General features: G+C 43.6%; 1 protein-coding gene across 1 annotated transcript in view; it reads right to left on the bottom strand.

The window, feature by feature from the left end:
* Positions 1-16,733, bottom strand: part of PPP2R5C (protein phosphatase 2 regulatory subunit B'gamma) — a 197,822-nt gene that overhangs the window by 92,001 nt on the left and 89,088 nt on the right. Inside the window, 1 exon segment of the mRNA XM_038405255.2 lies at positions 5,162-5,361. Within this exon segment, the coding sequence (XP_038261183.2) occupies positions 5,162-5,361 (200 nt within the window).

Here is a 16,733-nt window from a genome sequence, read left to right as displayed (position 1 = left end):
TTCGGAGCTGCGTGCCAGAGTCAGGGTCAGGATGGCTCAGAGCCTAATGTCCCTTTCTCTTTTGGTCCAAGGCTTAAACGACTTACAAATCTTGCACCTTTCGCTGATATGGGTTTCTCCCAAACAGCGCAAACAGTCTGCAGGCGGGTCACTTCTTGGCACAGAACGCCTACCAGAGCCGCATTACTTAAACCCTGGGGCATGCCCCGGCCCGGGCTCACTGACTGACTAAACAACTAACTAACTACAGGTACTAACACTGAACTAACAGTTTTGGGGATGAGCTACAGCAAAGTTGGAGCAGAGCAGTTCCGATGCACCTTCACTGGTGGCAAGAAGGAACTGAGGGTAGGGGGGAGCATGGTGCTCCCTTTATACCATGCCAGGTAGGCGCCATTCCAGGCATCATGGGGGGGGGGGAGGCACTCCCCCCCTACAGGTACCGTTAGGGGAAAAACTTCTGGCACCAGTGCACATGGCGAGCATGCACACCTATTGTGGAACACCCGTGAGCAGTTACTCGAAGAACAACTGTTCCCTCTTTCTATCCTCATTTGCATATTTGCCTGGAGAAAAGTAAAGACAATATGAAGCATCTGTGAACTGGTTCCTGCACATCCTAAGAACATAAGAATGGCCATATTGGGTCAGACCAAAGGTCCATCTAGCCCAGTATCCTGTCTTCTGACAGTGGCGAATGCCAGGTGTCCCAGAGGGAATGAATAGAACAGGTAATCATCAAGTGATCCATTCCCTGTCACCCATTCCCAGCCTCTGGCAAACAGAGGCTAGCGACACCATCCTGTCCATCCTTGCTAATAGCCCCATTGATGGACGTATGCTCCATGAACTTATCTAGTTCTCTTTTGAACTGTTCCTCTAACAGTAGGTGCAAAATAGGTTAATATTCAAATTCATTTAAAAAATTACTTCTTCCATATCATCTATGAAAAGAAAGCTCACCTTTTATATAAAAATATATAATTTAATTGAACCACCAAAATGTTTACATGCCTTATTGAGTGGTCAAATGATCCTACTGTAAGCCAGAAGCTGAGGAAAATGATTAGAAGCAAAAAAGACTTCTGTAAGTGGATAAATGTAAGGAGAAGGTAAATTGGGTGCTTCTATCTTCCAGAAAAAGGGGATATATAAAGAATACTGAAAAGGAAAAATGTAAAACTGATCCAAGGGAATTAAGTGCATAAGCCAGCCACCAACTGACAGATCAAGACCAAACTGTAAGTATGTTACCTCATAATTTTCTGTTCTATTCTTCCTCTGAAGCATGTGGCTACTGGCCACTGACAGGAACAGGATACTGTCCAGACAGACCACTATTCTAATCTTGGTATGATAATTCCTAATACCCATCCCTCCCACCCACTCTGTTTATGCCTGTCCCTCATTGTGTCAAGCCTACTTTTAGATTGTAAACTTTTTGGGTCAGCAAATGCATGTACATATCTCAGAAGACCGTAGTGAACTCTTGGGTGCTCAAAAATGAACAGTCAGCATTGTTTCCACTGCATAACACTTTTTGAAAATTGTTCCCTCTAAATATAGGCTTGACACAATGAGGAACAGGCATAAACAGAGTGGTGGGTGGGATGTATTGAAGATGTCAAATGCAGTGTCTTGATTAAGGTATTTAATTCCTAAAATGCTACATATAAATATACAGACATGACTGACCCTCCATAAGTGATGCATCTTTCAAATAAGCATGACTCAGTATCCTGTACTGAATAGCACAAACAGGTGAATTATTTTAGGCACATTTTAGAGATGCTAACATGAGAACAGGGTAAATTACTTATCTGTCACAACAGTCTTATGGGCAAGTCACCACCCTTGGGTATTGTGAGCTGTAGCATATGGATTTTGGAAATCATTTTAAAAAAATAAATAAATAAAAATGTTCTTCCATCCAAATGATAGCAACAACAAACCATATGGGGAAATCAACAATGCTATCACTTGGAAAGCATGTAGCAGACTGACAGCTTCTGTGGCACCCTGTAAAACCATGACATTTATGACAGAAAATATAATGCCAATATATAAATCCAGGGTATGGGTGCACTTTGGACATTGCATGCAGTTTTGCTAATCCCCATCTCAAAAAAGACACATTAATACTGGAAAAGGCACAGAGAAGGGCAATAAATGTGATTAAGGGTATGGAACAAGTTCCATATGAGGAAAGATTAAAAAGACTGGGACTGTTCATCTTAGAAAAGAGATGACTAGATGGGGATATGATAGAGGTCTATAAATCATAAATGGAGTGGAGAAACTGAACAGGGAGGTGTTATTTACCGCTTCACATAACACAAGAACTAGGTTTTACCCAATGAAATTAACAGACAGCAGGTTTAAAACAAACATAAGGAAGTACTTCACACAACGCACACTGTGGAACACATTGCTGGGAAAGTTGCAAAGGCCAAAAGTATAACTGGGTTCAAAAAGAATTAGATAAGTTCATGGAGGATAGGTTCATCAATGACTATTAGCCAAGATGATCAGGAATGGACCCCATGCTCTGGGTGTCCCTAAACCTCTGGCTGCTAGGACCTGGGACTGGATGACAGGGGATGGATCACTCAATAAATTTCCTGTGAAGTGTCTGGTACCTGCCACTGTTGGAAGATAGGATAAATTTTAAAAGTAAAAGTAATCCATTACAGCTGCCATTGTGATTCTCCTGAAAATAAGTCCCTCTGGGTGCTCTTTAAAAAAGATTAACTGATTTAAAGGCATAAAAGACAGCAATCCAAAAATTCTAGATGCTGTACCATTACTTAAAGCACATATAGACCTTATTTTAATTCCTTAAGAAAACCCTGCCATGATCAAATCATAAATAGCAACACAGTATCTCATCCATCTTCACAAAATAAGAGCATACCCCAACCTTTACCAAATGCCTGAAAAAACAGATGGACCTTATATCATGACTGGATAGTTAACATAATTGTGCTATTTCAGACAAGAGGGCCTCAGAATGCCCTGACAGCAACTCCCTCTCTGTTATAGCTAGGGAGCACCAGTTCAAGTGCTCTTGCTGATTGCAGTTGTGGTAGTATTGTATAGGAAGCAAGATGATGTCCCAAACCAACAGATCCCAGGCTATTTAGGATTTTACAGGTTAAACCCAACATTTTTAATTCACCTGGAAGCTAACCATCAAACAAATCAAACCACAGAGCACAGGTGTTGTGTTCCCAATAAGACACTTCATTCTGCAACAGCTTCAGTTCCAAGAGAGACTTAATATGTTGTGCCACATAGTGTGCATTATAAAAATGTCTAATCACAAAATGACAAAAGCATGAATTACAGCAGTAATCTGAAAGAAAAGGTGGTACGCACCCCTCTGGTCACATGTAGATGGGGGGGAAAAAATCAACCCAGCCAGCTGCTACTTGGTCATCTTTATATAGCTATTGGTCCAATCAGACCTACAAGTTATGAACTCTAGTCACAAATAGCAGCCACACTCCCTCCATCATGGGGGAAGATACAAATCTCCAACATAGATTTGATTGCCTAACCCAGCTCACATCACTACATTGGTTTATTATGATCTGAATCTCAGCCAGCTTGCTCTCATCTATGCCTCAATCTTCACCAGACACTGTGTCAGGTGCTCAATCACTCCTGCTGGGAGTAGTGGAGATGGAGATAAAACTGAATGTTATCAACATACTGAAGCATAGTAGCCTATATGTCTTCATAAAAAAAAACCCAACAGCTTATATAGACATTTAATATGCATAGTAATAAGACTGAACCCTGCAGAAGCCCACATGCTTTCGAATGTGGCCTTGAAATTTAACGGGTTCAGTCACCTTTTTTCATGGCTATGCCTTTTGCTGTCCCTATGAAAATCCATCAAGATTTAGCCAAGTTAGAAGACTTTGAAAAAACTCTCTGCTCGGCTGCCAACTTCTAACAAGTTTCCCCTAAATTCTTCAAAAATTCCATCCATATTGAGAGTACTTCATGGATGAGAAACCTTTCCCTGCAATTGCTGCTCTTGGCTACTATGGGCTGGGGTACCAGGTACCAGAACTGAAAGCAGAAAGACTGTCTCTTTTGTGCTCTCAATGCTGCTTCTCTGCTGGCACCCATAAAGCATGGAAGAAAAAACAACCGGACCAAGGGGGGTGGGGGGGGGGTAGAGGGAGGGGAGGGGAGGGGAAAGTTTACTGCAATAAGGAGCCTGGGACAGGGAGCCAGGGGGAGTGATACAGGTCTTTAATTACATGATCACATACAATTTTTTCCATAAGATGCCTGCCTTGGTCAGTGCACAGTATGGATGGTGATCACTGAATGAGTACTTGTGTATATTGGATTCAGTACTTGTGTTATTCTCATTGCACCATGCCTCATCCATTTCATGCTATTCAAACACTACTGTGAAGTCTAGAATATCTGTTGAGTCAATGTGAAGCGATAGAAGCAGCTACAAGCATGATTGAGAGCTCTCTTTGTTCAGAATGTCACCAGGTTCAGTCATCAATGGGATCTGGTGTCTTTTACTGTCCAACGTTTCAGCTATTTTTGGCTTTTTTACATAAGACTATGAATTTCACCTGTGCAACAGCATGGGCTTTCTGCTATTAGTACAGAATTAATTTTCTCATGGGCTTAGTATGTGATTATGTAATTAAAGATTGCTCCATAATGCATACACACCAAGGGACCGAAATGAGGTTGCAAGAAGCTTTAATTCTGGCATTTCTTAATTTCAAATGTTTGATTTCGCAATCTTTATGTTCTTTTAAATAGTTTGTGTGTGTGCAATATGTAGGTTGCGAACACAAGACTGAAGAAATTAAACTGTTCCACAGCAAATTTGTTTTCTGAAATTCCAACATGCTTCTACTTCTGCATGACCATTTACAAGTTAATGAATAACTGGAAGCAGAACCAAGTATTTCCAACAATACTGGCAATATGATTTCGAAAGCTGTCAGTTTTAAAAAGGACAACTGATTACAGAGGTATGTTTTTCACGAAACTTAAAATATTGAAAGCTTCAAAAAAGATCAGGTAAACTTTACTAAAAGAAATTAATACAGACGAAGAATTAACTCTGAACTACAAAAAGGGCTTTCAAAATATTTCCAGTTGCTAAATCACTTACCATATGCACTACTTCAGGGTAAATGGGCTCTGTGATCACATTGCGATTGTGTGTGATGTACTCTACCATTTCACTTAAAGCAGCTCGCTTTACTTCTTTCCACTTTAGGTCACTCAGTGGATCAGAAACAAAGTCAAATAGGACACAACATTGTCGCAACTTTTGAATAAAAAGCTTTTCTTGCTCAGCAGGAGGAACATCTGAAAAATGAAAATATTTTGGTTATGAACAGGTCTACAAACTAGTTATTATAAAGGACTTTGTACTCCTCCCACTCTCTCTCTCTCTTTTTTTTTTAAATATATAGAGACTTTGTAATAGTGTTGAAGAATACCAGCAAGCATTCTAAATCTTAACAAATAAAACCTGCAAAACAGAGATTATGAAAATTCTTAATATCGCTGGAGTCTTGTTCTCCAGTAACACCCTATGATATAGGAAGCATGAATGGCAATCACAGGTTTCAGAGTAGCAGCCGTGTTAGTCTGTATTCGCAAAAAGAAAAGGAGTACTTGTGGCACCTTAGAGACTAACAAATTTATTAGAGCATAAGCTTTCGAAGTGAGCTGTAGCTCACGAAAGCTTATGCTCTAATAAATTTGTTAGTCTCTAAGGTGCCACAAGTACTCCTTGTCTTTTTATGAATGGCAATGCCACTGTGGTTTTGCTTGCATTTGTCATAATTGTTGACTGAGCAGAAAAAAAACATGCATACTTGATTAAATATTTTTACCACACACAAAATTCCAGAGCTCATCTGAGAGTCAGCTACTCCACAGATTGAACATGCTTGATGCATCTTTAGTCTGTGCATTTGATTAAACTTTTGCAGTTTAGGTTGGACATTAGGAAAAACTTCTTAACTGTAAGGAGAAAAGGAGTACTTGTGGCACCTTAGAGACTAACAAATTTATCTGAGCATAAGCTTTCGTGAGCTACAGCTCATCACTTCATCAGATGGGTAGTTAAGCACTGGAATAAACTGCCTAGGGAGGTTGTGCAATCTCCATCATTGGAGATTTTTAAGAGCAAGTTAGACAAACACTTGTCAGGAATGGTCTAGAGATGATGCTTAGTCCTGCTTTGAGTGTAAGGGACTGGACTAGAAGTTCTCGAGGTCCCTTCCAGTACTACACTTCTATGAAATATTGTACATTTCTGAAGTTTTAAACCCATGAGGTGTTCTTTTAGTTTGAAAGGAATAGATTTTACACCTACCACTTCAACCTCAGATATCCCTTTTGTGTGGCAAGTACTACATCCTTAGATATAGTATATATATTCATCATATTTAAACAAAAACTGTATTAGTGCTGCATACATTTTCTAAAGAAAAATTCACTTTATGAAGGACATAAGATGTTAGAGAAATGGGGCCTGAAACTGTATAGCTCAGGATTTTCATTGAGTGGACAGAAAAAAACCCCAATTACACAGTTTGAATATTCAGAAGCTCTTCTTTGTATGTGTAGACACACACTACCAATCATTATAGTTTGACAAAATCCTGGTCTTTGACAAGGTAATACAAATAATAATCTCTTAATTCCCAACTCCTGTGATTTACAGCACATGCCTTGTTACATCCTTTAAAACGTGCAGCAATGAAATCAATAATGCTGACATTGAAAGTGACATTATTAAGCATTAGAGTTCACATATAATACATAACATTGATAACCATATAGTCTGCGCTTCTTTTTTTCCCCTCACCCCAACCGACAGCACCTTCCAATATTACTGAACTTCCATAAGTCAAGAGAACTTAAATGTTTGGTCAGTTTATACTCCATCAGGATTTGCAGTTTGAAGCCAATGGGATTATTGCTCCTAAATAAATTTGGTGCTTTTGAAAATCCCATCTTAAGGTGCCTAAATATGGGTTCAGGAGCCTAAATTTAGGCTCCAATTTTTGAAAATATTGGCCTGTGAGCACAAAAACAATACACATTAACTTAATGAATGTACTGAAAGTCTAAACTTTTCATGATTAACACTAATGATCTTTGGGGGGGGGGGGGGAGAGAAAGATTTTATACCCCCAATTTTGAAACAAAAATATAATTTTAGCCCCGATGCCAAACACTTCTGCACATGCTTAGTTTTAAGTATGAATAATCTCACTGAGATCAATTAAAGTGAGTAAAGTTGCATACCTGCTTATGCAGTTGAAGGATCATGGCTTTAACTTTCAGTACACATATTTCCAACCTCATCAATAAAAGTATTGTAAAATTCAAATAAAACACCCAACAAGTAGCAGCATTTTAAAATATGGTGTTAATAATTTAGTCCATTGTAGAATTTTAATCTAAAATTGCAGTAGCACAAATTTTCTAATTAGTTATATAAAGCTTCAACTTGATTCAAATCAGTACATTTCTAAAAAAAGATCAAGTGATTTAAATTGATGTAAATTGCTCCATCCTTCTCAACACACACTAAGAATGACATACTAATGGTATTGATGGCAAACAGAACAATCTTATATGAAGAAGTCACCACGGAAAGATGATGCCTCACTCTTCTAAACTCTATTATACATTTTTCCTATATTTGCTGAAGCTGAGAGAGTCCCAGTTATACAGACATATTTTGAGGATTTCTGCATATTACCATGTATTCTCCATTACCCCATTAGTTTGGTCAAATTTGATGCCCATTAGGCTGTATTGTATGAACATAAAATTATCCTTTGTATTTCTTTAGATCAGTGGTCATCAAACTTTTTATGTTCTGCTCCCCCGCCCCTACCCATAATGTAATCTGTCCGCGCCCCCGCCCCAATACCTGGGACCACAGCAGGGAGTGGAGCCACAGCTGGGGCCCGCAGCCAGGAGCAGGAACTGTGGCCAGGGCCTCAGCTGGGGGAAGAACTGAGACCAGAGCAGAGCTGGGTGGCGGTTCCTTCCCACTCCCCATGGTGGCTGGCCCGGGCCATTGCCAGGAGCTGAGCCATGGTTCGGGCTGGGAGCTGCAGCTGGAAGTGGGACCAGGCGCTGGGTCATGGTCGGTGGCAGAGCTGGGGCTGGAAATGGGAGCCATGGCCAATCACGAAGCTGGAGTCTCTGCTGGGGCTGGAGCAGAGCTGGGGACAGAGCGGGGCGGGGCGGTGCTCCCTCCCCGCCCCCCCATGGAGGCTGGTCCTGGCCCTCCCATGCCCCCTGAATGTTCCTATCCACCCACCTAAAGGGGTACACCCTACAGTTTGGGGACCACTGCTTTAAATTCTATTATTTGTATTGATATCGCATCTAAGGGACCAAGGCATGGATCTAGGCATCATTATGCTAGACAATGTAGAACACAAGTAAACGGTAAACAGCCACTGCCCTAAACAGTTTGCAATCTAAGTGTAAAACAAGAAACAATAGGTGGATATAGAGGTTGGACATGGTTACAGTGAGATAATATGCTTTAGACTTGCAAAAGAATCACTATACAAAACTCATTAGAATCAAAGAGAGGTACAGCAGGTTAACAGAATAGGATAAAACTGCCTCTTCAAGCACTTCAATAGCTTGCTTTCACTTCTACTAATTACCTAAATTTCTCCTCTTTTCCCACAGAATAAAATGCTAGGACTTTTTATCACAAGCAGTAAGAGTCCCTGTGCTAATATGATCATAGATTGTTTCAGATTTTGCTACCAATTATACATGTATGTACAACAAATACAAGCCAAATAACCTGAATATTTGACAGCATTTGTGTAATCTGATTTGATATTTAACATGCTAGGATATTCTCTTTGTAAGTGATTGAAAAATCTATCTCGGGACAGCAAACAATATTGCTATTTGGAAACTAAAATATATTTCAAATATGTATTTTGTATTAAATGGCAAACAATCAATTTCTTTAAACTTGGTATACTGAGTAACTCCAAATACTCGTTCCACAATAACTATAAGCAACAACAGCCTTAAACAGGAGCACATCAAAATAAACAGCATACAATAAGCAGCAAAACTCAATTACAGCTTTCATCAGTGTTGCTAGGAGACCACTGATAGCAATGAACTCTATAACTAGAAAGAAAGTGCTAAATGACAGCTGCTCATGAACAGACCAGGGCCTTTCTTATGACTTTATGCAGGATTCCAGCCTAATGTTCACAGCACTTTAAAAGTGTTTAACCTACACATGAAAAAACACAAAATACCAACCTTTTGTGCAATTTAATTAAATAGACCATCATTGCTTTACCCAAGGAACTGGTATGATCAACAGACATGGCTGGCTAACATGTTCTGATTTCTGACATACGTACATCAGAAGTGGAACACATGTAAACAAGCACACAAAGAAGTTACAATTTCCTTAGAATTAATCTTTAATTCAATAATTGTTTGTATATTCCTGTGATAGAGTGCTGGGCAAGAACGACTGAGTCAGCATTCTGGTCTCAGCAGATCGAATCAAACAATGCAGAATGGAGCTGGTTAAACAGAGCTGTGCCTAATTTGTGAGTGGAGGAGAGCGGGAAGGCTAATTAACCTATTAGACAAAGGCTACAAATAGGCACAAAAAAGGATTAGAGCAGGGGTGGGCAAACTATGGCCCGGATCCAGCCCGTCAGAGCTTTGGATCCAGCCTGCGGGACTGCCGCCCCCTCCCCACCCCCACATGGTGCTGCAGGCCCCATGCCGCTCTCAGAAGCGGCCAGCACCACGTCCCTACGGCCCCGGGGCGGGGGGGGGGGAAGCTCCATACATTGCCCTTGCCTCCAGGCACTGCCCCTTGCAGCTCCCATTGGCCAGGAATAGGGAACTGCGGCCAATGGGAGCTTCGGGGGAGGTACCTAGAGGCAGAACAAGGGCAGCACGTGGAGCCCTGTGTGCCCCCACCCCACCCCCGGGGCCACACACGTGGTGCCGGCCGCTTCCCAGAGCAGCACGGCGTGGGCTCAGGAAAGGCATGCAGGGAGCCTGCCCTAGCCCCGGTGCGCACTGCTGCCACCCCGGAGCCACTTTAGGTAAGTGGCACCAGGCCAAGCCTGAACCCCTCCTGCATTCCACCCCCCCAACTCCCTGCCCTGAGCCTCCTGCCTGCACCTCGCACTCCTCCTGCACCCCAACCCCGTGCCCTGAGTCCCCGCCGTACCCTGCACCCCAACCCCCTGCCTTGAGCTCCCTCCCGCAGTCCGCACCCCTCCTGCTCCTCTGCCCTGAGCCCCCTCCTGCACTCTGCACCTCTCTTGTACCCCAGCCCACTTCCCTGAGCCCCCTCATATACTCCACATCCCTCCTCTTCCCCAATCCCTTGCCCTGAGCCCATTCCTGCACACCGCACCCCCTCCCACACCCCATCCCACACCCTGACCCCCTGCCCTACATACAATTTCCCCACCCAGATGTGGCCCTTGGACCAAAAAGTTTGCCCACCCCTGAATTATGGGAGAAAGCAGAGAAATTGTTCTTCCCTGCTTGTTGCAGGAGCAGCGGGTTCTCTAGGACTATTAAGAGCAGAACTGTATACAGTATGAAGATGTTGGGAACCCACATTGTAAATAAAACTACAGAAGATGTTTGACCAGCACAAGGGTCTCTGAGCAGTTTATAAATAGCAGCAGAGGCAGGAGCCAGAACAGCCCCTCACAATTCCAAACTAGCAGTATTTTATTGCCTGTATTTAAAGGTTTTGTTTGCACAAACAATATTTCTTGAAGTTGCACTTTCCCAGTTAAATCTGATATTTCACCATTGAATGCCAGGGCTTACAGAGTCTCTGGTTCAGTTCCTAATACTTATGGGTGTTCACAGTATAGAAATCCATGCAAGGCCTTGCCATACTACTTAATTAGGCCCTGCAAAATTCAGAAGTCTAAATATAGTTTTTGACAATGGAAGTAATTGACAAAGCTATATAAATTGATTTATAGTACATTGTATCTTAATAGGAAAAATGAAATAATGATATTCTAATGAATATTGCTAATAATCCTGCAAGTAATGGACTGAGCTAAGCAAAGGATCAAGCTTGAACTCCTCTTTGAGGTGGTTTGGATATTTTAGACAGGCCTAGTCCACATAGTGATGAAGCCAGGTTATTTCTCTACATCCCTAGAAACAAAAGTCACTAATTCCACTTTCCCTTTCCAGCCAGTATGTTCATTGGTACTTAACTGTTAGAAAAAGCTGTTAGATGGCTAAGAAGCGGACCTGACAAGGCAGAGACTGTGGTTTTACCATGGCTTTAAGAGATTTAATAGAATCTTCAGAGTATGGGGGCTGACAGCTGGAGGAGTCTGTTGGTTTTAAGTTAGACTGATTGATTGACCAGAGTTAAGATGCTCTGTTTATGTGTTAACTATGTACACAATAAAGACTGTCAAGTTACTAGCAATTAATTATTATTAAGACTAGTGGATTACCAGAATATAAAACAACATATGGAATCAGGAGTGAAGGAAATTACAAAAAGACCTGGAAGAAGTTAAAAAAGAAAAAAAACTGGTAAAAGTTGCTAAAAAGTGAAAAACAAGTTTGAATGAAATCAGATGGATCAATTAAGTGTTCCCACATTTCTGAAAAATGTCAAGAAATAATGTAGAAAATTGGAAAATGTTTAAATATCAGTTTGATTCATTTTTGAGGGTATCAGGATCTACTCATAAAGAAGATGAACAAAAGATTGCCATCTTTTTGAACATTGCAGGTACTGAAGCAATTTCATTATATAATTCATCTGATCTTAATGTTAGAGAATGAACCAACTAGGAGTTTGTTTAAAAAAAAAAAAAATTTTTTTAAGGAATTCTGTTGACCAAAAAAAGTGAAACATTTGAAAGATTTCAGTTTTACTCAAGTTTCAGAGTAGCAGCTGTGTTAGTCTGTATTCCAAAAAGAAAAGGAGTACTTGTGGCACCTTAGAGACTAACAAATTTATTAGAGCATAAGCTTTCGTGAGCTACAGCTCACTTCATCGGATGCAAAATGCATCCGATGAAGTGAGCTGTAGCTCACGAAAGCTTATGCTCTAATAAATTTGTTAGTCTCTAAGGTGCCACAAGTTTTACTCAAGAAATTCAATGGAGGCAGAAACTTCTGAATCCTTTTTAACAGACCTAAAGATAAGAAGTCAGACACATAATTTCCACAATCTGAATCAATGGTAAGAGATCAAATTGTGATAGGAATAAAAGATATCAGTGTAAGAAAAAGGTTATTAGAAGAGCCAGAACTAGAACTGGAAAAAGCAGTGAAAAAGGCTTGCCACATATTGAAGTCATACTGGCCAAGGAGGGCTTGGTGGTTGGCCACTCTCAGCTGGAGGCTGGAAGACAAATAAATCTTAGGTCCAAAGAGATCCAGCGTCCTCAAGTCTTTATTTTTGGGGGTAGCCCTGGGCTGTCCTTGCCTCTCCTTGTGGTTAACTGCCTCAACTACAAGGGAATTAGGGGCTGGGTGGGAGTATAAGTACTCATGCCCCTTCGTTAGTATAAAGTACTTGCATTCAGCCCTTTTCGAGACAGGGGCTAGGAAAGAAGCGGTCTGCCACAGGGCATTAGTGATCTTGGAAACCCTTTCATGAAGGGGTAGAGCTACCCTGGCAGGAGCCAAGGAGCAGAGCACGTTGAAGAGAGAGTCCGAAGGCTCTGAAGGTGACCCTCTTCAAAAGTTCCTGATGCACTTTGGCTATCCTGAGGCCATCACAGGTGAGAGGGTCTTTCTGGTGACGACGAAGACAATGCTAGAGCCGCAGGAACCTCCATGTCCATTGGTGGTTGTCACAGAGTCACCGCGCAGTGCTCTGGAACTACTCCATACAAAGCCAGTCAGTACTCTGGGGGAGCATGCCTCCTCTCTCCGAGCATACTGTCTCCAGGGCAACCAGCTTACACAGCTTCAACCTTCCTGGGTCTGACCTCTGAGCATTCAGCATCCCCTTTTCACACCATGCACTTCCCACAGCAAGTCTGCACAGGTGGGGCTCCTGGGGAATCCAGAGGACCCTGCACCCCAACTCCACAGTCAGACGTGAATCTCAGCCAGCGTAAGAAAGAAAGATTTATTCGTCAACAGGAACACAGCGTAGAACAGAACTTGCTATTACAGTGACTTTCAGCCAAGTCCATCTTGGGAATCCCAGGCCAGACGCCCTGGATTCCCCCTCTTTCAGTCCCCCCCATACAGACTGCCCACCTCCAACCACCTGACCTGCGACACCCTCCTTGATGCTGCTCCTCCTTCTCTTTGTCTCGCTTCTCGGGCAAAAGGTGTCACCTGGTCACATCCCCCCTCCAGGGTCTCAGGTTACATAGGTGCAAATAGCTGGGCACTCTCACCTGCCCTGAAGGCCTCAGCAAAATCACACACCTGATTCTCACCACCTAAATACTGGTGCAGTACAAAGGGAAACTGAGGTACACACAATATTAGTATAGGACAGTAAGACTCATGTGCAACATAACAAGATGAATAAAACCCCACTTCATCACAGTGGTCCAGCAGCTTCCTCCCCTGGGTCCTCCTAGACCTGTGGGGTCTTACACCTCTGAAGACTCGAGCACCGGATAGGGATGGGATACTGAGGTCGCTAGCTTCTCCGAGGCTCCTGACACCGATCGGGCAGCCTGGGACGGTTGGGTGAACCCCCAAGGGTTCCACGGGTACCATGGCACCAGCCACTGTGCTTGGGGCCATGGAACCAGTTTCAGTGTCTTCGATTCCAGTGTCTCTCTAGGTACTGGGACTTGTGCCACAGTCAAGTAACACTGCTTGTGCTGGAGCTATAAGCAGAGCAGTTGCTACTGGACGACCAGGAACAGATGGAGTGGTGGCTCTTGTCCAACTCGTGCTGGTCACTGCAACCAATAGGGGAGAGGGATAGCTCAGTGGTTTGAGCATTGGCCTGCTATACCCAGGATTGTGAGTTCAATCCTTGAGGTGGCCATTTAGGGATCTGGGGCAAAAATAAGGGATGGTACTTGGTCCTGCTGTGAAGGCAGGGAACTGGACTTGACCTTTCAAAGTCCCTTCCAGTTATATGAGAGAGGTATATCTCCATATTTATTTTTTTTCACCTCTGTCCCTGGAAAAATCATGAAGCAGGTCCTCAAGGAATCAATTCTGAAGCACTTAGAGGAGAGGAAAGTGATCAGGAACAGTCAGCATGGATTCACCAAGACAAGTCATGGCTGACTAATCTAATTGCCTTCTATGATAAGATAACTGACTCTGCGGCTGAGGGGAAAACAGTAGACATGTTATTCCTTGACTTTAGCAAAGCTTTTGATAAGGTATCCCACAGTATTTTTGCCAGCAAGTTAAAGTAGTATGGGATGGATGAATGGACTATAAGGTAGATAGAAAGCTGGCTAGATCGTCAGGCTCAACAGGTAGTGATCAATGGCTCCATGTCTAGTTGGAAGCCGGTATCAAGCGAAGTGCCCCTAAGGTCAGTCCTGGGGCTGGTTTTGTTCAATATCTTCATTAATGATTTGGAGAATGTCATTGGACTGCACCCTCAGTAAGTTTTCAGATGACACTAAACTGGGAGGAGTGGTAGATATCCTGGAGGGTAGGGATAGGATACAGAGGGACCTAGACAAATTAGAGGATGGGCCAAAAGAAATCTGATGAGGTTTAACAAGTGCAGAGTCCTGCACTTAGGACGGAAGAATCCCGTGCACTGCTACAGACTCGGGACCAAATGGCTACGCAGCAGTTATGCAGAAAAGGACCTAGGGGTTACAGTGGAAGAGAAGCTGGATATGAGTCAACAGTGTGCCGTTGTTGCCAAGAAGGCTAATGGCATTTTGAGCTGAATAAGTAGGGGCATTGCCAACAGATCGAGGGACGTGATCGTTCCCCTTCCGACATTGGTGATGCCTCATCTGGAGTACTGTGTCCAGTTTTGGGCCCCACACTACAAGAAGGATGTGGAAAAACTGTCCAGCGGAGGGCAACAAAAATTATTAGGGGACTGGAACACATGACTTATGAGGAGAGGCTGAAGGAATTGGGATTGTTTAGTCTGCGGAAGGGGGGGGATTTGATAGCTGCTTTCAACTACCTGAAAGGAGGTTCCAAAGAGGATGGATCTAGACTGTTCTCAGTAGTAGCAGATGACAGAACGAGGAGTAATGGTCTCAAATTGCAGTGGGGGAGGTTTAGGTTGGATATTAGGAAAAAATTTTCACTAGGAGGGTGGTGAAGCACTAGAATGTGTTACCTAGGGAGGTGGTGGAATCTCCTTCCTTTGAGATTTTTAAGGTCAGGCTTGACAAAGCCCTGGCTGGGATAATTTAGTTGGGGATTGGTCCTGCTTTGAGCACGGATTGGGACCTCCTGAGGTCCCTTCCAACTCCAATATTCTATGATTCTAACCCAAAGCCGACCTGTCCGAGCGAGATGGGTGTCTTGGTCAGGGTCTCGGAGACAACGGCATTCGGCGGATTTGCATCAGACACCCAGTGAGCTGTGCCTCATGCTGCTTGATTGATACCAGGACATCAAATGGGACCAGGAGCCATCATGGGCCGGCTATGGGGAGGAACCTCCCAAGAAGGGCGATCTCCTCCTAGAAGACGGGCAATGATGGCCCGGACGATCAGTCCCGTAATCGGTTCCTGGTCCTTGGAGACAATCAGGGCCGGTCCCAGAGTTCTTGCCGGGTGGCATGTGCCTCATAGGGTCTGCACCAATCCACCAGCGAGGAACACCTCAAATGCCTTGATCAGTGCTCCTAGTGCAGGGACCGAAGGGGGCTCCTCTGAGCCGGCCTCTCTAGTCCCGAGGCACGACGGCTTCGTGCAGGCAAGCGATGGAGACATGTCCCTCTCAATGGGGAACAGTGCCGCTGAGGTGGGGACACAAAGGTCCTAAAGAGGGTTTTCCCTGAGCCCGGGGTACTGCTGGAGCTGGTATGGGTGGCACTGGGAGAATTAGGATCTCCTCAGCTGCTTAAAGGGTTTCGGGCGTCAACGGCACCTGAAGCTGGCCGTGGTCTGCACCGCTTCTGGAATTGCAGGCGAAGTATGGGATGAGCTACACTGCTCAACTTGAGCTGGGCCCTGACTTCCTGAAGGGGGCATTGAGCTGCCCAACACAGGTCTTGGCTCACCCCCAGCCCTCTCTTTTCCCTTGCAGGAGGTAAGAGATCATCCCCTCACCTTTTTCGGCTTCATGCCTGGAATCATGGAGGAGACTGGTGCCGGCTTTGTGGATGGCGCCGGTGGAGCACTGAGCATAGAGGCCACAGTGCTAGGTACGGAGTTGGATCGCTGCTCCAGTGCCAGAAGGAGTGCCAACTCCATTAGGAGTGCTTTCAGACAGATATCGCTCTCCTTCTTCGTCCTACATTTGAAGGACTTGCAGATCAGACACTTGCCTTAGGCAGCTGGTATGTAGATCGCTGATGGGCATAGGCCATTTACAGCAATTGCAGGGCTTAAAGCCTGGGGACAGGGGGAAAGCCGGAGGACGGGACTAGTCCCATTCACGACTAGCGAAGAATTGAGAACTACTACTAAGGGTAACTAAGAAACTACTAACTATACACAACTATTTTACAGGTTTCAGAGTAGCAGCCGTGTTAGTCTGTATTCGCAAAAAGAAAAGGAGTA

This window comes from Dermochelys coriacea, chromosome 6 (assembly GCF_009764565.3).
Source record: "Dermochelys coriacea isolate rDerCor1 chromosome 6, rDerCor1.pri.v4, whole genome shotgun sequence".
NCBI classification, from domain to species: domain Eukaryota; kingdom Metazoa; phylum Chordata; order Testudines; family Dermochelyidae; genus Dermochelys; species Dermochelys coriacea.
The sequence above is the reverse complement of the archived record's forward strand: the minus strand, read 5'-3'. Positions and strand labels throughout refer to the sequence as shown.